This window comes from Amphibalanus amphitrite, unplaced genomic scaffold (assembly GCF_019059575.1).
Source record: "Amphibalanus amphitrite isolate SeventyFive unplaced genomic scaffold, NRLGWU_Aamphi_draft 000128F_arrow, whole genome shotgun sequence".
Taxonomy (NCBI): Eukaryota; Metazoa; Arthropoda; class Thecostraca; order Balanomorpha; family Balanidae; genus Amphibalanus; species Amphibalanus amphitrite.
In genome coordinates, this window is record NW_024881623.1 from 607,339 (window position 1) to 627,896 (window position 20,558).

The 20,558-nt window shown below is 49.6% G+C and overlaps 1 protein-coding gene across 2 annotated transcripts in view; it reads right to left on the bottom strand.

Moving 5' to 3' along the window:
* Positions 1-897: 897 nt before the first annotated feature.
* Positions 898-20,558, bottom strand: part of LOC122381819 (filamin-C-like) — a 58,401-nt gene continuing 38,740 nt past the window's right edge. For both annotated transcript variants that reach the window (XM_043366501.1, XM_043366502.1), the window contains 19 exons: positions 12,419-12,621; positions 11,646-11,744; positions 11,275-11,374; positions 10,185-10,367; positions 9,784-10,005; positions 9,300-9,473; positions 8,427-8,666; positions 8,006-8,149; positions 6,990-7,166; positions 6,521-6,651; positions 6,029-6,205; positions 5,769-5,877; positions 4,458-4,625; positions 3,992-4,117; positions 3,516-3,654; positions 2,933-3,210; positions 2,385-2,567; positions 1,875-2,056; positions 898-1,667 (listed from right to left, as the gene is read on the bottom strand). In XM_043366501.1, coding sequence (XP_043222436.1) covers positions 1,554-1,667; positions 1,875-2,056; positions 2,385-2,567; positions 2,933-3,210; positions 3,516-3,654; positions 3,992-4,117; positions 4,458-4,625; positions 5,769-5,877; positions 6,029-6,205; positions 6,521-6,651; positions 6,990-7,166; positions 8,006-8,149; positions 8,427-8,666; positions 9,300-9,473; positions 9,784-10,005; positions 10,185-10,367; positions 11,275-11,374; positions 11,646-11,744; positions 12,419-12,621 — 3,149 coding nt within the window. In that variant the 3' untranslated portion in view covers positions 898-1,553. The remainder of the gene's footprint in view (positions 1,668-1,874; positions 2,057-2,384; positions 2,568-2,932; positions 3,211-3,515; positions 3,655-3,991; positions 4,118-4,457; positions 4,626-5,768; positions 5,878-6,028; positions 6,206-6,520; positions 6,652-6,989; positions 7,167-8,005; positions 8,150-8,426; positions 8,667-9,299; positions 9,474-9,783; positions 10,006-10,184; positions 10,368-11,274; positions 11,375-11,645; positions 11,745-12,418; positions 12,622-20,558) is intronic.

Here is a 20,558-nt window from a genome sequence, read left to right on the forward strand (position 1 = left end):
TACTTTGGTTATATACAAAAGCTAATATAACTCTTATGTAACTAAAATTTAAGGTGAAAAACATCACAAAAACGTAATATCGTTCCTTTTTCTAGAACGCTATCACGCAAAACACGCAAACACGCAAAAAACGCACGAAGAAAACGCATAGTGTAGCCAGACCTTTAGATGTGTTCAGCTCGACGATACGGATCGACTGATATGCAACATGACCCTTTCCGGTCAGGTCATGACCTTGACCTGAGGTCAAATTTTCAAGTTGACCTTTCAAGGTCAAGTTATAGTTCATTCGATGCGTCTTGACGAGAGAAACACGATGCCGGTAAAAGTAAGCTCGTACAAGGCTTGGGTCAAAAGTTATTGCAGAAAAACTGTTTCCGAAAAAAATAGGCTATTTTTGCAGTTTTTGCCCCCTGCAGGCAAAACCGTTGACGTTAGGTCAAATCTGAGAGAATTACTCAGAAAGGGCGTTAATAGGGCTATCGAATGCGCTTTTCCGCGGCGCTGCAGCTCTATTGGTTCCCGAGTTATGCGTTGGCTTCTTGGAAATTGTCGACATTCGACCTGGAAATCGGCGAAATTTTGCCTTCAATGACCTCTGGTGACCTGACCTTTAACCTGACCAAAAAATCGACCGAAGTGATTTCCTCATTATTTTTGACGCTCTTTCGAACGCCGCCTTCCGCGTATCGCTACGTGGCCCAGGAGCCGAGTTAGAAGGGGGGTGTTCAAACACCCCCCCCCCCCCCCAGCAGGGCGTGGAAATCCAGGACCCCCAGCCGGGCGCGGGTTAAAGATGTATACCTAATTGCCATTCTTTGTGACTCTTTGTGGAGGCGTTTGTTAAGATGCATCGACTGAGGATGATAATGTTCCGCAATGGCTGAAAAAGGCAGCTAAGCAGTTGTTCTGTATTTGTTACACGATCGTATTAGCGCAAAGCTTCAGTTAGTTGTCACCGGCTGAACAACTCTGCTCTCCTTAATTAGCACACGTCAACACCGGCGCCCCACCCCGGCGAGCGAGGGGGACCGACAACCACCGGACCGGACCACGCACGGCCGCATCACGAAACATTGCAACAAACATTAGTCAGAATTGGCTCACACTTTACGAGGGTCGCCCTCAGTCCCCCACTCCGGGCCCGACCCTGCCATCCCCTCTCTATGTTCGCATACTCTTCATGTCCGCTGACCTCCCATCCTTTCCCATATGTTCAATCCCATACAGCTGCATATTAAGTTACGCACACAACACACTCGCTGGCATGCACAATAATGTGGCGCTCAATCTTGCGGCCTCGCCGGTAAATATAACAGTGAAGAGAGGAGACGATGGGCTGGATGGAATATACTGAGTCAAATCCACAACACACGCTCGCCACCTCCCGCATCACGAACGACAAAATATATATCCTCGGTATTCGCTTCGATAAACGGGACATGGGCTAGCTATCGGCATTACCGCTCGCGCTAGACACAGACCACCGAGCCACCTTCTGGCCGGCGGCGGATGTTGAAGTACCGTATTTGTTCGGCAGATGGTGCTGGCAGTTAGAGCTGGACCTGGGAGCCTCTCCACGACATCTGGCCGCCGTAGCCGCCGTAGATGGAGCCGTAGAACTCGGAGCCCATGCCGAGCTTGTTGGAACCAGGCGAGTACCCAGACTGTGAGGGAAAAGGGACAGCGTTTAGTCAGCGACATGCGTTGGCTCCATACCTATGTCTAGTTTGATCGAGAATGAGAGCGAAACCATGGAACTTGGATGTCTCCATTCAATAATGCTACAATTGAAGTAGGGTCCACATCTATCTCTATCATCCACTGAAGTAAGACAACCAGTAACCACCCTCTCGTCCCTCCCGGCCACTCACGTGCACGTATCGGTTGAGCTCCTCCTGTGTGTCGAAGATGGCCACGTTGAAGGGGCTGCCGGGCACGTTGTCACCCGACCACTTGACCTCTATCCTGTAGTCGCCCGGCTCGGTGGGGTCGTACTTGCAGAGGATGATGCGGTCCTTTTGCGACTCACGCTGCATCTCCACACGGAACGCCGCTGGCGGGGGACAAGGAGTTAGTGCAATGAAACTGATAGCCGGTGGGTGATTACGTAAATGAAAAATCTAAAGCGACTTGATAAAGCTAAAATGAAGGGTACGCAGCGAGGATGTCGCGCTCTAACTTGTAATGACGCAAACGATTTCGATCGAGATCTATTTCTACTCCGCCCTTTCACTCATTCTGCATCAGTAGTTAGTACTTGGTTCACTGTTCTTTCTGTTCAGTTCCGCTAACCCTTCACTCCTCCAACCTCCCTTTTCTTTTTTCACCAGCTCTCCATCCGTCTTATCCCGCCCCTCTCCTCTCTTCCCTCGCCCTCTCACCTTTCGGTCCCCGGATGCGGACGGTCAGCTGGCCGGCGCCGGCTCCCCGCGTGTCACACATGAACCGCGACTGGTACAGAGACAGGACACCCGGCTCGACACCGGGTCCGTACACTCGCACTTTACTGGCGTCCGGCGGGCCGGCGATCCGCAGCGAGAACGGACTGCCCGGCACGTGCTCTCCTGATGGGGAGAGGGGGTTAGATGGGTGAAAGGGGATGTAAGGCGACCTCTGGCTTGGTTAAAATGTGGCATTGAAGAAACAATACAAGTTCTGGTTTTACATATATGCGTGTTCGACTAAGAGACAGTGCCTTGGCTATTGTTTTATGTCAGAAGTGCAAGGTAGTTCATTTATGTCAAGGATGAAAGGGAGTCATCATCCTACATTACAGAAAAGTTTCTTAAACGGTATTTGGGCTATTTAACCATATTGGTAACCGACATATCTACCGACAGCAGCGAGCGGGCATCATTAATTGTACTTTTAAAAATAGGACCACACCCCACTTCCCAGCCTATTCCGCGCCTCGGCCGCGCTCTGTTACCGCCGTATTTGATGATGAGTTGGTGACGTCCCGGCTCCTGTGGCTTCACGTTGAGGCTGAACGTGCCGTCCTGGTGGTCGTACAGCTCCGAGAAGGCCGTCTTATGCGGACCGACGCAGTGAGCGGACAGCTCGCCGGGACCGGCGCGGCGCGTGTCGATGAAGGATTTGATCTCGTGACCGACCACGCCGCCCCGCAGACCGTCTCCCTTGCAGACGACTCGGCTGGCGTCTGCCACGGCCGCCACCGTCACCTTCAGAGGACAGCCCTTGATCTGCCTGTAAGACCGGGGAGGAAGACGTTGACTAGATATAATGGGAGCTTAGCGGCCACGTAGAGAACGGCTGATGATTAAACAAGCGAGGCTAAGCGCCCAACAAGGTTAACGTTCGCACATCAGACGACTCTTATATGTAAGGAAAATTAACCTATCACCTCAGTCGACCCTATTCGCCCAAAGACAACCATCCCACCGACCGACGCCTAGTCCAGGGTATGCCTAGTCGACCCTCACACTGACCAACCCGCCTTCTATCTGCCGCACGCCCTTCTGCCCTTCCCGTCACCCTAATGTCCGCCTTACCTGCCGGACCAGGCGACGTTCAGCAGGTAGGCTCCGGCCACGGACGGGGTGTATGCGGCTCGATACACGTTGTTACCGCTCGGGTGCAGGTGAACGTTAATGTCGGCTTTCACACCGCTCATTGTCACCTCGGGAGAGCCTGGGTACAGGAGGGCGGTCAGAATAGAATGTGATGGGTTCCGTTTGCCAACAATCAGCACTCAAGGAAGATTGACAAGCAAATGTGATGATGGAGAATCAAGACACCAAGCTATCGACATGATTAGTTACATTAACAATGTCTGGTAAACAATGAAAAACCATTGATAGGTATGACAGTATATCATGAAAATATATTTGCTCAACATTCATTCAAGAAACTCATCAGCTAGAGTTTCTAATAGTCATAATGAACTCGTCCTCTAATAATGTCCAATTGTGATCTGACTTATAGTGACCGTAAAGAGCCCTGCTGCTGTCACTAACTGTGCCCTGACCTGGTCCGGCCTGCGACCCGTCGATGGTGAACTCGGCCTCCTCGCCACAGCGGGCGCTGGCCAGGCCGTGGCCGCGCAGAACCACCCGCGAACTGTCAGACGACGAGCTCATCGTGTCCCCGAACGCTAAAAACGGAAACAGAGACGGAATATATAAACACGATAAAAAAAATGTAAAAAAAAGAAAGAAAACGGAGTCAGTGATCACGCCACAATAAGTGCAATCGCTGCAAATACAGGAGCACAGTCAATTAACACGGTACAGAAAGATACAATCGCTGGAAATGCTTTTTTAAGCAGGATACAGAGAGATGCAACCGCCCCATACGCCAGCGATTAGCGAACGAATCCTATTGAATACGACTTATGAAAACGCTACATCATTTCAAACTCCATGAAGTGGCAATTTGATCACAGGCGCCACACTTCCTTCTTTCCTAAATGAACATCATATTACTCTCCGTACCGAGGAAGGGTGAACCGGGCAGCGGCAGGTCGTTCCAGTAGAGGTACAGCAGGTGCTCTCCGGCCTCCTGTGGTACAAACGACACCCTGGAGCGGGACGCCGACGGGTGGTCCACGCGGCACGGGATAGTGGCGTTACTGCCGCTGCGCACCTCGCCACGCAGCTTCCCTGAGGGTGGGGGAGGGGGAGGTTAGACCGTGGGCAACACGCGAGAAATCACACTGGACGGTGAGCTGTGAGCTGTGAGCTGTGATTGTATTGAAAATGACTCATTTCATAAAAAAAAGTCGCGCAAACAAGCATTTTTCAATGACCAACCCTTTGGTCACGTGTGTAATTCCACTGCCTGAACGTAACTTTCAACGTGGACATAAGCCTTTTAACGAATTAGCGAAATAACATAATTAAGGCCAGTATTACGGTCTGTTAAAGGAAATAGTTCACTTTCACGAAATTATTTCTTTTGCAACGATTTATGATTTTTATGTTCAAAATAATCAGCAAAGAAAATAAAACCTTTTTATAACAAAAGATTTTTTTTTTCTATATTTTGATATAGGAAGAACTTTTCAGTTTCTGTAAGGCACACGCGATCCAGTATGAAAAGAGCATGGGTCCCGAAAATTCTTCAGAAACAGAGAAATTATCGCAGCCACCGGCATTTGGGCGATCTGCTCGATCTGATAATGTTCCCCTGAATGTCCTAATTGATCAGTACGAGAATTTCTCTAGAGTTCTCGTATATAATTTCTCTAGTTTCTGAAGAATTTTCGGGACCCATGCTCTTTTCATACTGGATGGAAATATATGCAAGGCACACATCCTCACCGCAAGACACCTTTTTCGGGACGAGAAATAGAATATCTTTGCTTAGGGTGATCGTTGGGCTGTAAAAGCTCCTGATTTATGCTCGTCTCAGCCCAAGCTACGGAACTGCTATTCCAGTTCAAAACCCATGTTAAAAAGTGAACTATTTCCTTTAAAGCGACCGATGCTGATGAAATACCATAATAGCCGTTTTCACGACGGCCATCTGGTACACATTTGGTGCACATTTGGTGCAGATTAGGTGCAGATTTGGTCAAATTAGGTTCAGTGTATCTCTTAGAAGCTATCAGCTAGGGTTGCACTAATTGCTTATATGCCTCCTATGTCATATTATCAGAGAGCATCATCGATTAAAACACACAAATAAATTCATAAAATGAAGATATTTGCTGTAAAAGAGATTAGGTGCAGATTTGGTCAAATTAGGTGCATTCGCCGGATAGCCCGTCGTGAAAACGGCTATTAGCACCATTTTGAACGTACCGGGTCCTGCCTCTGCCACATCGAACACGAGTTTCTTCTCCTCGGCAACGGAGAGCTCCAGTCGTCCCTCGCGGTCCTGCTGGCTCTCCCATCCACCGATCACCCGCACCTGGGGGACAAATATGGGTCAGCTTAAAATTAGAAGTCACGTATAGTTATCTACAAACCAACTGATTAAAAATCGATGTTAAAAAGACTCACTCTGGTCGACATTCTCACAAAGACATATTTTCCGTCACGACATTCTCCTCCCCCCTCACCTTTCTGGGGTCGACGATCTTGGGGTGGAATGGCGATCCAGGCACCTCCCTGCCGTTCCAGAGGACGCGCACGTCAAACAGGCCGACTTCTCGCGGCGTGTAGGTGACCAGGTATCGACCGGGCGACTCCTCCTCGACACTAGTCTTGGCCACGCTGTCCGGGCCGTCCACCTGGACCTGAGGGGGGGGGGGGGGGGGCAGGGTCAGTCATGGATCGGAGGAGGGTGAGCGAAGTAAAGGTCAATTCATGCACATCACTTATTCATCATTCCGAGACATTTGTCATCGCATGAAAATTTAGATCGCAGTTTACCTCAGTTAGCGAATAAATAGCCACAGTCCCCTTCAAGGGCGAATGAAAAATAACCACCAAGGATACAAATACCAAACAATAACACCAATTTCCCGAACAACTTCCATTGTGCTATGTTCCACTCCCCGGCAGATTTGGTCCTCTCCGACCCAAAACAGTAGGTATCCTGGTATAGTTACCTGCGGTTCTCCCATAAGTCCGACTGCATCCAGTTTGAATGTGACCGGCTGACCGAGCTGTCCAGCCGTCAGACCGTCTCCAGTGGCACGTGCCATGCCCTCCTCCTCGACGACAAACGTCAGTGGAGAGCCTGTGGGGGTATAAGGTATGGTGAGCTAATCGTGCCGATTGAAACATAGGTTAGTTTATAGAGATGACATAAATAAGCAGTAAACATTTGACTTCGATGTGGATATTTTGCTGTCAGGACGACTTGAAGTTAAACCAACGACAAAATTAGGCTTTTTTAGGATGAGTTCGCCTTTGGAAACACGCATTGTTGCACATGATTGAATCTTCAAAACAATATTACCGATTTCACACAAGGTTCTTTGCATCATCAAAAGTACAATGTCTAGCCACATAACCATACCTCTCAGCACCTCCCTGTGACCCTCACTACCCATGCGACCCCTCCACCGTCCCTACCTGGCACCTCCTCGCCGCCGTATGTGATGGCCAGTTTGTAGCGTCCCGGCACGGTCGGCAGGAATTCGATCACCTCGCCGTCCTCGTTGGTGGCCGTCACGTCGATCGGCAGGTTCTTCCCCAGAGGCGACGTCACCGTCACGTCGAGCTCGGCAAGACCGGCGTTCTGGCGACTCACTGGAGGAGAGAGATGAGGGTTTTAAGACAGGGAGTAGTGTGAACGGTCGTTCAGACGACTCACTGAAGGGGTGAGGGGAAGGGAGGGATAGAGCGTTATAAGGAAGTAGTGTGAGAGGTCGTACAGCTCGGCCAGACCGGCGTTCTGGCGACTCACTGCGGAGGGAGAGATGAGGGCAACAAGGAGGATAAGAGAGAGGAAAGAGGGGCTTAGTAAAGATGTCAGTTACGGAAAATCGGAACACCGATACCAAACCAAATGCCAACCAAAACCGTGGAGAAATACCGAAACCAAACCAACTTGGGAACATGAGGGAAATACCAACTTTTTGCCGATTTCTTGGCCTCTTATACATTAGTGGGTGTTCATGATACCAACAGAATATCAATCACATTAGGATTTAAATACCAAATACCAAGTTGGTATCGGTTTGGCAACGGTATACCAAAAGTCGGTATCCGATTGACATCCCTAGGGATTAGAGGGCTACGAGTGAGAGAGAAGCTAACAGGTCACTCTGATAACACACGGAGTACGATCGCATCCCCTTCAGTCATGACTTTTCGGCAGCTTAGAAAGAAGATCAGTGAATTGAAACGAATGTTTGAACATAACCACTGAACAACGCTCATGAGTCACTTGTTGACACAAATAATCAGCGTCACATCCATGCCTTTTCGCGTGATTATATTTGACTCACACTATATACAAAGCATACTTTTTAGTCCGAGGGCGGCCGATTAATAAATAGATGATGATGCAAGACTCTTGTTGCACGCTGAGTGAAAAGTCCGTGTATTCCCCATCCCGAACGGCTGCATGTTCAGCGATTACTCACGATTGACGGCGATTTTCTCGTTGATGCTGAACTGTTTGATCTTGAGCTCGTCAATGACTACCTTGGAGGCGTCGTAGGTCTGGCAGGTGAAGGGAGAGCCACGGATGGCCTTCATGTCGTGCAGTACCTCCACTGTGTACGGACCTGAGCAGAAAATGTGGTCAGTGGTCAGAAATCACGAGGACAAGCTGTGACGATCGCGTAACATCAGGGAAAATGTAGTCAATAGGAACTGATTCCATAGGATCACAATCCCATTGAATTGCTTCAGAAATGTAGGACACACGATTTGCACGCAGGGACAAACGACAGCAAATATTGTAAGTATAGTAAATTGTAAATTGCAACGCATATGAATAAATCGTTTGTAAATTGGCACAGACATAACTCTCCAACATTCCAAATTTCCATGGAAACTTACCAGCCACTCCGGGGACGAACTCGACCAACATGTTTCCGTCCTTCTGCTGGTAGCACTTGACGGGCACCGCCGATCCGGTGGGCGAGGTGACCACCACATCAAACTCCTTGCCGGCGTGGCCGAGCGTCTCCAGTACAAACGAGGTGGGCTTGTTGGCGCGCGACTGGTGCAGACCCAGGCCCGAGGCCGTGATGGATTTGCCTTGCGCCGGGTTCCGGACGTCCATCTCGACCGGACAGCCTGAGAGCCACGGCAGGGAGAAGTGAAAGTCGCCGCAGAATAGAGACATGGTGGGAGCAGCGGTAAATTCTATGCTATCCTATCAGGCAACACCGATAGCACACTCAGTCGCGATGGTCATAGACACAAGCCCATCACTGGCGGTTTCGGTCTAGCCACATATGCAGTCACCGCCACTGCTTCAAACACAGCTCGCTGCGGCCGTAGCCATCAGCGCTACCACAGCCCACAAGAACAATCCGCACTGTCTGTCTCCATACCTAACACTGGTCACAACCAGACAACAGCAAGGAGCGGCGGTGAGACGCGTCAAACGAATAGCAGGAACGTCGTGGCCACATTGTGTGTTATCGGAACAGGCTATTTCCCCTTTCAGTAACTTGAATTCGCCTCTTTTACGTGATATAAGCGGATCTACACCGAAATGTGCACTTCCCCTGGGCATCAGATCAGTGATCACTAACGGTTCAATTTCCTCAATCAATGCAGAGGTCAATGGTGATTCATATCGAATTTACGAACTTGTACGATTGATCATCATTTGGCTTTATAATAACACATTACACAATAAGCCGTTTCTAGCTTTGACATTTGTTGATTAGACGTTAAAAGATGTTCAGTCGCTTTACTTACCGGTGACGGGCACGCTGTTGTACTTGACATCGACCTTGTGTGGAATGGCCACCTTTGGCGTGAAGATGACCTCGTACTGACCCGAGCCGATGTCACGGATCGAGTGTTTGACCTCCTGACCTGCGGCACGCACCGATACCGACAGGGTGCCGCGACCCGCCTGGGACGCGTCCACTGAAACGGCGGCAGAATACGTTAGATTGGCGGTGGACAGGAAACGATGAAGGCCTATAGAAACGTACATTGCAGTCTGGGTCCAGAGTGGACGTATGATGAAGACTGAAGTCGCCAGCTGGGTAGAAACTTTATTTTGACAGTAGTTTGCAAAGCGACGGTTACATGAGACTTAGGCGATCTTAGAAAGTGTGTCACCTTTCGCTGCCAATATAATTAGCCCACGTAATATTCGGTGAACTAAAACGCATAATCGGTTGGAAGGACTACAACAAAATTTTCACGGAGCTGAGCTATCAAATCCCCGTACCTTTGAGGACGGCCTCCCTGCCGACGGCGGGCTGCTCGCCGGGCCTCAGCCGCACCCGGTTCGGGTCGGCCACCTCCACCACGAACGGCTGCTTGCTGATGGTCTGACCGCCGTGGTAGACGGACACGGTGTAGCCACCCACCTCGGCGGCCCGGTACTCGGCACGGTACAGACCCGACTTGAGACGGGTCAGACGAGACGGCACCTCGCTGCCGTGTGGACCTGGGAGAGAAAGGGGAGGTTAGATGAAGAAAAAAAACACTGAAGCAATGCTCCCCAAAATCACAGCATGAACCATTTAACCACAAACAGCAAGCAGAAGATAAATGTTTTATAACGGTCCATACCACTGCACGGATGAAAAGGTGCCATAACACGCAGCATATCACCCCAGAACTTACCGATGATTTTGACCTCGACCTCGCCCTCCATGCCCTTGGCGTCGACGTCGAAGGTGGCCCAGCTGCCGCTGACCACCTGTTTGAGGCCGTCCCCTCGGGCCGTCACCATCTTACTCTCCTTCCGCTGAATATGGCGCATCTCGCGGGCGTCCAGCTCACGGACGTCGCACTTGAACGGACTCCCTGTGGGAGGGGGGGGGGGGGGGTGATGGTAGATATCAGTAGGGGAGGTGGTAATGATTGTGATGTGGTAATGTGATGGCGGTGCATCGCTATTATCAAGATGAGATATTGATGTCAAGGTTTTAGCGAGGTGAAGAAAATCTGGTATAGTTCGTTTTTCTTAAGTTTGCCCCTCACTGTAAACGTCTTTTTCAACACAGCACGAGAATTGCTAGCTGAATTACTGAGAAAACTGGTTGGCGCACATTGTATTGGAGATATGAATAATATTTTCAAAATAAGTTTTGAACACCGACGATGTAACGTTAATGTTAAACGCCGTGCAATTTATTGATTAGTTCAGACATAATTCCTGAGAAGTTGTCTATCACTGTGGAGCTATAGGTATGGGTAAATACGAGCTATGAGTCTGTGAAATAGTAAACAAATTTGATAAAAGTGATCGTCTGTGAAATCTGGTGAAATCAATGTGCGCCAACCAGTTTTCTCAGTAATTCAGCTAGCAATTCTCGTGCTGTGTTCAAAAAGACGTTTACAGTGAGGGGCAAACTTAAGAAAAACGAACTATAGTTGCCTCATAGTCAGCTCAATATAATCTCACTATCAATTGCTGTTGCAATCGTACGATGCGTAGGCATAGCTAGAACGTGAATAATAAGCTAAACTGGAAAGCCCACACTAATGAATCCCTGCATGAAAATGACCATATTTACCTCATCGTCGCATTTACTTCCGCAATATGACATCAGGAGCTGATGAAGCCATAAATCGCTTCGAAATTACTGAGACGCTTTCGCCCTTCCAAACTTTTTGCAGAAAAATTTGATACCAAAGATATTCAGGAAGGAATGATCGAGTTAGGCTTCAGATTGCAATAAGGAGTGTTCGGTGTTTGCATTCATCTTACCCGGCACATCCTCCTCGTTGAAGGTGACGTTGACAAAGTGCGGGATGGCCTCCTGGGCCACGAATGTGACGTCATACAGGCCTCGGCTGCGGGCGGCCACCTGTAACAGCCATCCAACGGTTAGTGATGCGATCGCAGGGCGTCTACCGTTCAATCGGTCGATACCTCGCCTTGCATTAGGTTGTGTACCTTTAAATGCAGCATCACAAGTATGTTTAACTATTACAATTGCTTTATTCGACCGGCAATAAGACTTTCTGGAACTTCACAAATACACGCATATAGAAACACGATACTTTGTTTTATGATAAAAACAGCTGCCGATTCACCTATTCTTCACAAGATGATCATTGCAGTCCATTGTTGCTTACCTCGGCTCTCACTGTAGCTTTGCCAGTGGTCACCACCAGCTCGAGGGTGCCCTCTCCGGCATGGGATGCGTCCACGGTAAATGTGACGGGACGTCCCACCTGCAAAACGACAGGTAGGTTAGCAGTGTCATCGGTTCGCTTGCTGGTATGGGAGCAGTAGCGGCGGAACACCTTCAATTAAGGGGGGAGGGGCACTGCCGACTTTTGGTCCCATTCTTTCCATGCAACGCCCATAGGGCTAATGTTAAAATGCTAAAATCAAAGGGGGGCACGGTGCCCCGGTGCCCTCCCCGTTCTGCCGCCTATGTATGGGAGGCGTCCACGGTAAAGGTGACAGGATGCCCCACCTGACGGGAGGGAAGGGTAGGAAATGGTCATTAGAGGCCATCGAAGGCATCGGCGGGATTCGATCTAGGGGATCGTTATCCGTTTCAACATCATGCACGGTGTGCAACCTCTACTCGGGTGTGAAGGCCACCCTGTAGTTATCAATAAGACAACACCAATGAGCACATTGTGTAGATATCCGTGACAGGTCACCGATATTACAAATGCAAGCAATCTTCCTCCACTACAACAGCCAAAATGCTTTAATGATACCCGAGGTTGTGCAATATCCTCCCGGGACATTTCACACATCTGTGCTATCCTCGTTTTCTTCCATCGTCTCACAAGGTCTCCCCCCCTCTCTCTCTCTCTCTCTCTCTCTCTCTCTCTCTCTCTCTCTCTCTTTCTTTTTCTCTCTCTCCCATCTCCCTCCCCCTCCCTCTCACCTTGGTGTTTTCCAGACCGGTGACCACCACTCTCCCGACGTCGTAGATGTTACAGGTGAACGGTGAGCCACCCACCGGCTCTCCGTCCATCACCACGCTGACCGTGTGCGGCCCCACCTCCGTCGGCTGGAACTCGGCGCTGTACCGGCCGCTGGCGCCCTGCTGCACGCGCACCGGCACCGACTGACCCGACGGTGACGTCACTGAGGGGAGAGAACAGAATACGGCGGTGACGTCACTGGGGAGAACAGAATACGGCGGTGGTCAGTGGAGAGAACAGAATACGGCGGTGACGTCACTGAGGGTAGAGCCGAATGCGGCGGTGACGTCAGTGGGGTGGGGACAGAATACGGCGGTGACGTTAGTGGGGATAGAACAGATACAGCCGTGACGTCGGTGGAGACAGAACATAATACGGCAGTGACGTCACTGAGGGCAGAATAAAGGGACGACGTTAGTGGAAGTAGCGGAGATAGCAGGGTAGAAAGGGCAGTGGAGGTGGTGCAAAGCCCGGGGCCAGAGAAGTAGGGATGATGTCATTGAGGCAAAGTGAGCCAATGACTGATCGTGAGGCGAGAGAGAAATGAAGCTAGGTAATCAGTAAAACATGACAGATTACTGGGCAGCCACAGCAAACACGAGTTCAGCACTACAGCGCAAAACAAAGTCGCATGACGGAGAGCTTAGGATGACCTCCTGTAATTGGCAACAGGAATACGAGCAACTAGAGCACTCAGTCTTCCATGTGGCAAAAGCATTCACTCTTGCAACACATTTAGTAAATTTTTTAGACGTGCAATGACGTGTATCGAATCTCATATCGAGGCAAGAAAGCATGGCTAATGAAGGAAGCCGCTATCACACGAAAGAATGAAAAGCTCACTGAACCGTGATATCTAGATGACGGAGTTTACGTCCAATTAACCTGTTCCGAGCCTCATTATGTACTGCTCATGCATTGCTTATCGGGTACCCATGCATGAAAACTGATTGTCGAGCAACAAAAAAAAAAAAAAAAAAATAGACGCAGTTGTGCTTTAAGCGATTTGTATAGTTAGTGCAAGATCGAGAATCGTCAACTCTCAACCATCTCACTGAAAAAGCTTTAGGACATTATGGATAATATGCGATGAATGGGGAAATTATACACATCATAGAATATCGAACAAGAATCTAAGGGCGAAGTTATTCCTTTTAGTTTGTATATGCCTCGGTCAAGTGTTTTTTTCCGGTGTGCTTTCGTCAATCGTCGAGCTCACGCAATCAAAACTTGGTGCTACTTTTGTGTGTGAAACTGCAGTCTCCATCTCGCGTTGAGCGTAGGTTAGTGTTTTGTGCTTTATTAAAGTCACCGAGCTTCATGTTTCCAGATACTAAAATTGGTTACGCGAGTGAGATAGGTATCTGGCAGCTTTCGTGCTAATCTTTATTTTCTATTACGGATTTGATGATTCCGTTAGTGGCAAAGCAATCTCCGCTTTGTCTACAGCAGCCATTCAACGATGATACCTAACATCGGGACAAGATATATGTTCCGTTCCGCGGACAATGTCTTGCAAAGCCGATTTTTTGAAGCGTGACTGGCGGTTTCTGCAGCCTTTGACGGTATTCCCAGTCAATGTGGGCTGTCAGGCTAGAATGCTCTTTCAAGTGAGAAAAGTGAGAGGATACGATTGGCCAATAGCAATCACCAACGGCCTCTCTATTAGTTATAGTCAATCTATGCAATAGCCAAGGAACAGATAGTTACTCGATGCAAAGTCATCCAAATAAATGGAAGACTTTTGCATGGAAAGAATGGGACCAAAAGTCGGCAGTGCCCCCCCCCCCCTCATCCCCTTAATTGAAGGTGTTCTGCCGCTACTACTTCCAAACAACCGACACGGATTCCACATAAGCCTTTTAGACACCCTACCGTGCAGTTTTCATTCAGAAGCCAGAACCGTCCACAGTAACACACTTTTCGGGTCATATCTACCATCAAATCCACCAACGCCCAACGGCCACTATCACCACCACACGCGGGGCTCGCAATGAGCCAAACCAACTCACCAGTCTCCCTCGTATCCCCTCTCTCACCACTGTACTACCAGCGCACACACCACACCTCACAGCACCGCCCGCACTACACCCTCGCGCGGCGCTGGCTGGCCATCTGCCTCCTCTCCGCTGCCCACTGCCTGCGGTAGCGGCGGCCACCTCACTTTCTACAGAGCTCAGTGGCCGGCGCAGTCCGAGTTATTCGGGCTGACCAGAGCCGACTGCTAGTCATCGGAGCACTTTCACACCACCGTGGAAGGGACGGATGCAAGTGGGAAGGATGCTGAATAATTTTGTAGAATGAAGGACAATTGAAAGGGGCTGATCTAGTTTCAGTGTTCTGGTTAAATTTTCTCCGTTTTTCGATTTTGAGCTATAACAGTCTTCTCAATAGCATTTTAGCAAAGCACTTTTATATGACAGACCAGTATCAGTGATTATATAAGTGATTATAATCAGTATTAAGTATTCGTCATTCGTCAATTACCTAAAGGAACTACAAACATAAAGTTTCTATTACTCTACTTCGGTCCGGACGAAACGATCGGATTTCACGTTATTGATTCCTTGAGACGTTTTCGCCAATTTTCGCTCCGATTTCATCCATCGACCAGGTTCGAGGGAACACCGGTCGACGGATCCAGCTGACACAGGTGCGGCACTGACAGTCCACTGCTATTGTACCGTCCGCCTAACTCAGTCCCACAATAGTGCCTGACAGACCCAGTTCCCGCCGCTGACCGGCCGGCCGGCTCCGGCCCGACGATCTGTGGGAACCGTCCGATACCGACCGCAGCACAGCTCAGAGGACGGACCGCGCCACGCGGACACCGTCCTTCCGAGTGGGGACATCAAATGGCGGAACGGCTGACCAGAGGCGGGCAGCGGAACGGAGGGCAATCGCTGGTCCCTTTAAAACATCAGACTCTTACGGTGCAATAACTCATATGTCGCAACATCCAACAACGGTTGATAATTAGCTTTAAGTGAAGCGCAGAGTGTCAGCGAAGAGTCGTTTTTGTGGAGTAAGTGTTTCATTTTTTATCCTTTAGGTACTTTCTTACCGCTATTGTTGCGGTTTTCATAAGCTAAAAAGACTCACCCACATTACCAACATTACAGTGATTCCCGGCAGGTTTTGATTACAGGTTCCCATGGTAATCGGCGCACTCTCACGTCTGTCAGGCAGAGGCGCTGCGCTGCAACGCTCCGTCGCGTGCGGGGTTGCCTCAGAGTCCAAATGGTGTATCTACATACATGGCGTAAGCGCCGTGAGACGCGTTTGTGACCAGTGACCACGTCTTCTTATCACTGAGTCTTCATGGGACATGGTTACCGCGTAGGTAGTAAAAGCTTAGCCGCCCAACTTTTGTAAGATGACAAATGTATTCGAACGAAGCGAATGACGAAAGTACCACCGTACGGCGTACAATATCGGCACCCGGCGGTTCAAAATTGTCCCGTATTCCCTGTACCTACAGACCGGACTTGTCACCCGTCACAGGACGGTCCTGCACCTTCACGGACGTCACGTGCTGTGAGTGACACCCCCAGTAAATGTCGCTCACGTTACATAACAGGAGAGCCGCTGCAGGGTACGGCCACCCCGCCGGAGGGCAGTTGGCCTGCAGCCATGGCGTCGGTGGTGTCTCTGCTGTGTCTACTGAGTCTGACGCTGGTGGCCGGGACGCCCCTTCCACAGAATCCAGCAAACATAATTCCTGCATTCTGTCATGGTGGGAAACGCTGTCCAAAAGGGATGAGCTGCTGCTCCGGCTCCTGTATGACGGAGTGTCGACTAGCAAGACCGATAATGTATAATACGCCGCCAGTGAAAGGAGTTAACCCACGGTTACCCAAGATCCCCGACGTTGTACCCTGCCTCTCCATCAACGACGACTGCGGCGGCGGCAAGTTTCCTCGCACTAGCATCGGTACAGTTCTGGTAGCTTGATAATATCGTCAGGTCGGGCATCCCTGGCACACATATACCTAATATTCGCCCTGCATATGTCTGCGGACAGCACCATGAGTGGCATGGTGCACGGAAGCAACGCAGAGTCGATCGTGTTCGGAACGGCAAAGATATTTCGACAGCATTGGCATCTACTAACTACTTGTGTTTACCAAATGCAGCTTCCAACAATGCTGCGGTTGTGACGAATTGCGCATGCAGGATGTACTGCAATATTTTATGTTTACTTTTTTCATGTGTATATGTCAGCTCAGCTGCTTGGGATAAGTAACGCCAGCACAACTACCAGAGCTTGTTGAGGTCCGAGTCAACTCTTAAGCAAGTACCTATCAGCGGAGATTAGGCATGTCGGTTGACGGAGGACAGCTACATTTAGGCATAGGTACAGGACACAGGCAAAACAAATTTTGTTAGAACAAGGAGCGTTAGCCATCGTTCACCTTTTACGTAGCTCAAGCATACAACTTCCTTGTAAAAAATCGCTTCCTGGCGAATGTGTTACCTGCTACATTTGACTTCATGGGCCATAGGAATAAATTAAGCATTTTTTATGGTCGCTGCTTTGCTGTGATAATTAAAATGGTTCAAGGACATAAAAGAGACAAAATTCATTTTACAGGCCAAGTCACGTTTTAATGCACTATAGGACAGATCATAGATGAACAGAAAACACCACCCAATCACTAGTGCAGCCAATGATATTGGAAAACAAAAATGTCAATTTAAACTCGTATTTAAGGGTTCTCTCGGCTGAAAGGTATTTGATCATTCACAATCATTGAATAAGACTCCAATCATTGAATGAGGTCTTCGAGGATGGTCTCCATCTCTAACGGTGCATGATGGCCTCACAGTTTCACCGATCCGCGCAGCTCACGTCTTGTCACAACTGTGTTTGCCGTCGGCGGCGTTACAATGTTTCTTCCTTTCTCAAATTTGAAGGTTAAATGGGTAGCTAGTGGCTACGGTCCCGAGTGCTTGCTAAGCGGATCTTTTTGCAAAGGACAAATTTTTTCTGAAATAGGATCTTTCTTCACAAAACCCTGTTGATGAAATATTATCGCAATGCTGACCTTCTATATAGTTGACAGGCCTGACTTGTTACCCGTCAAAGGATGGTCCCGAGACGTCATACAGAGGTCACCCCGGGTGTCAATCACTGCCTCCCCCTCCCGTAAAGGTCGGTCACATTACGTAACACCGGATTGGCCTGGGTACGGCCACCCCGCCGGAGGGCAGTTGGTCCGCAGCCATGGCGACGGTGGTGCCTCTACTTTGTCTTCTCAGTCTGACGCTGGTGGCGGGGACGCCCCTTCCGCAGCACGGCAAGTGGCAACCGGTACTTAAAGCCGCCTGAAGACTGCAGCGATGGCCGCGTCGATAGCTGTCCTACAGGACTGATATGCTGCGGGGACACCTGTTGGAGGATGTGTCCCAATCAGCGTCCGGTAGACCTTCCGCCTCTGATTCCGTTAACAACAGCACGGCCGTTGACAACCCACCCGCCTACGACTGCAACTCCGTCTTCGACTGTGGCTACGCCCGTGATTGTGGCTCCGCCTGCGACTCCTCCGCGGCCCCAGCTCCCGATCCAAACTCCGACACTTCTGCCCGGCGATGGAACGGGACGGCACTGGAGGGATAGATGTCCCTTGTATGGACGCCGGTGCTCACACCCATGACTAGATGCAACGGAGACTTCTCGTGTCCGGGACCGCTTAAGTGCTGTAAGCACGCCCTGCGGTCGCATACGAGTACCAATCCCAGGACCGAGCCAGGCTAAGCTCGTGACGTGATTGGGTCATACGTATCGTCCAATTAAATATCTACCCACTATCCAGAGCAGCTAGATATTAACGCCATTGGATGAGGTCTTTGGTAACACAAATGCTGTCGAATGTGTAACCGCACTCATCAATTAACTCTTGGCTTAAATATACGATAATCGCATGTGTATGGACCTAACCCAGTCTAACCGTTCTAAGCAAAAATATATATCCACCTACGAAATGTGTTTTACACCTCTCGGTACCCCGACTTCAGCCAATGCGCCAAACTTTAATTAGCCATTTGATATGACCCTACATTCTACAATCCATCGGTACATACCTCTGTGTCCCATTGCCTGCACTGACTGTAGTTATCAGTTGATGGTAACCCCCTACGAAGATTTATTGTAATTGCAATAATTGCAATAATTACTGTAATTGCAGCTCTTACGGGTACCTACTGGTAGCAAATACAGCCGAGCTCGGTGCCCTGTCAGTTCAGCCTTCTATGCCGCAGTTTGTCACATTCGAGTGGAATGTCCATTTGTCTAGTGGACCGCCGGACTGAAGGTGGGCGTCGGCAAACCTATTCTCGGAAACACTCGCCATCGACGCCCATACCTACCCACCATCGCGTCCGTCACTGGTGTCACGCGACCGTCACGACCGTCAGGGCGTCACGGCCGTCACGGTCGTGATGGCTCACCGAAAAGGTCGCGAGGCAGGTGTCTCATATGTCAAATGTTTCTACTGATATTGCATAACATGCATAGAAACAAAAGTAAAACGAATGGGCTTTAGTGCCTGCATATGGAATAGAATATTCAATATAACCAGAGTCGTTCATCGCCATGTAATGACATCAGCACTTTATGCGTTGACATTCATTATAACTTCTTCTATATAAGTTCCAACGTTATTTTAACCCTCGCCGGCACAGGCCATTTTGCGTCCTTCGACGGCACAAGGGGGGGGGGGGGTTGGTACGACCCCCCCCTCGCGTTTGGCCCCTGATCGAGCTAGAGCTTCGCGGAAAAAAACGAGCGTGTTGCCCGTCACGAGACGAAGCCGATGATACCCAATTTTAAGGTCCTAGGTCATCGGGTGACCTTCCAGGTCAGGTCAATGACCCGAAAACCGGGAAAATCGGAACCTGTTAGAAAGCCGTAAAGTGTGACTGCTATGTGGTTTTCCGGGGTGCTGATCACGAATATCGTGTTAGTTTTGATCAGAGATGATGTCTTTAAGCATTTAGACCAGGTCGGGTCAGGTCAGGTCAGGTCAACCGGTAGGGGTTGTGACGGGTATTCGTAATACGTGTCAACCGCCTCTGACAGCTTCGTAACATGTTACGAAGGCACCAAAACTACTTCGTAAATGTTCAAATGGTTGCTAAATTCGAATTCAGCTCCAAAAACTAGCCTAGAAACATGTAAAACTCGAAAAAGTGAACCGAGGTCACCTGAGGTCACCAAAGGTCAATGACCTGACCTGACCTTCAAGTGACCTTGACACCCACCCTAATGTATGGGAGCAACATCAAATCACATGGTTGAACGTTTGAAACCACGAAAAGCTTGCAAACGCGCGACTAATGCGAGCCGACATACGCCGAATCGCGATTTCGGCCAAACATGGTCTCGGAAAAGAGGTCACAGGTCAAAGGTCATTTGGGTCAGGGTCATGAAATTTTCAGGGTAGGTGTAAAATTGATCAATGCGAGGGTACTGAAAGTTTCGTCGCGATCGGCCGCTTTTTACGCGAGTTATTCGCGAAAAACCTTAGGGGGGTGCATCAACCCCCCCCCCCCCTGTGCCGGCGAGGGTTAATGCAGTCCTATAAGGCCAACGCCCTGGAGGTGCACTAAAGAGTAAGGACTTTGGCGTAAACTCCAGGACGTAATGTTCAATCACACCTCTCTAGGTATATCCATAATCAGGTAATAGCCCGAGCCATTACCACTTCAGAGTTTCTGTCGAAACCGCATCGGCACCCCTCAGACCCACTCGAATGAAGCAGTCTGGTGAAAGCACCGACGCCAGAATAATTCTGATGCTATTTTCATGCTACCAGCTGCGGGCTATCCACGAACGAACACATGCATAGTTATTGTGTCAGTAGCCCGGCGGTCGGTGAACCGTGTTTAACCTGCCGCCGCCTACAGACGTCAGCAGAGGCATTCGGGTTGGAGTCAGCTGGTATGAGCCCTGGTCAGAATCGGCTGACAGAACTTTGTCAGCCGAGAATAAGCTCCGCCCACACCGCGCTGCTGATGGGCTTGTTCATAATCGGCTGACAGGAAACGTCAGCCAAAGATGGCGCTCGACGGAGAGGGTTGAGACTTGAGGAGAGGTGA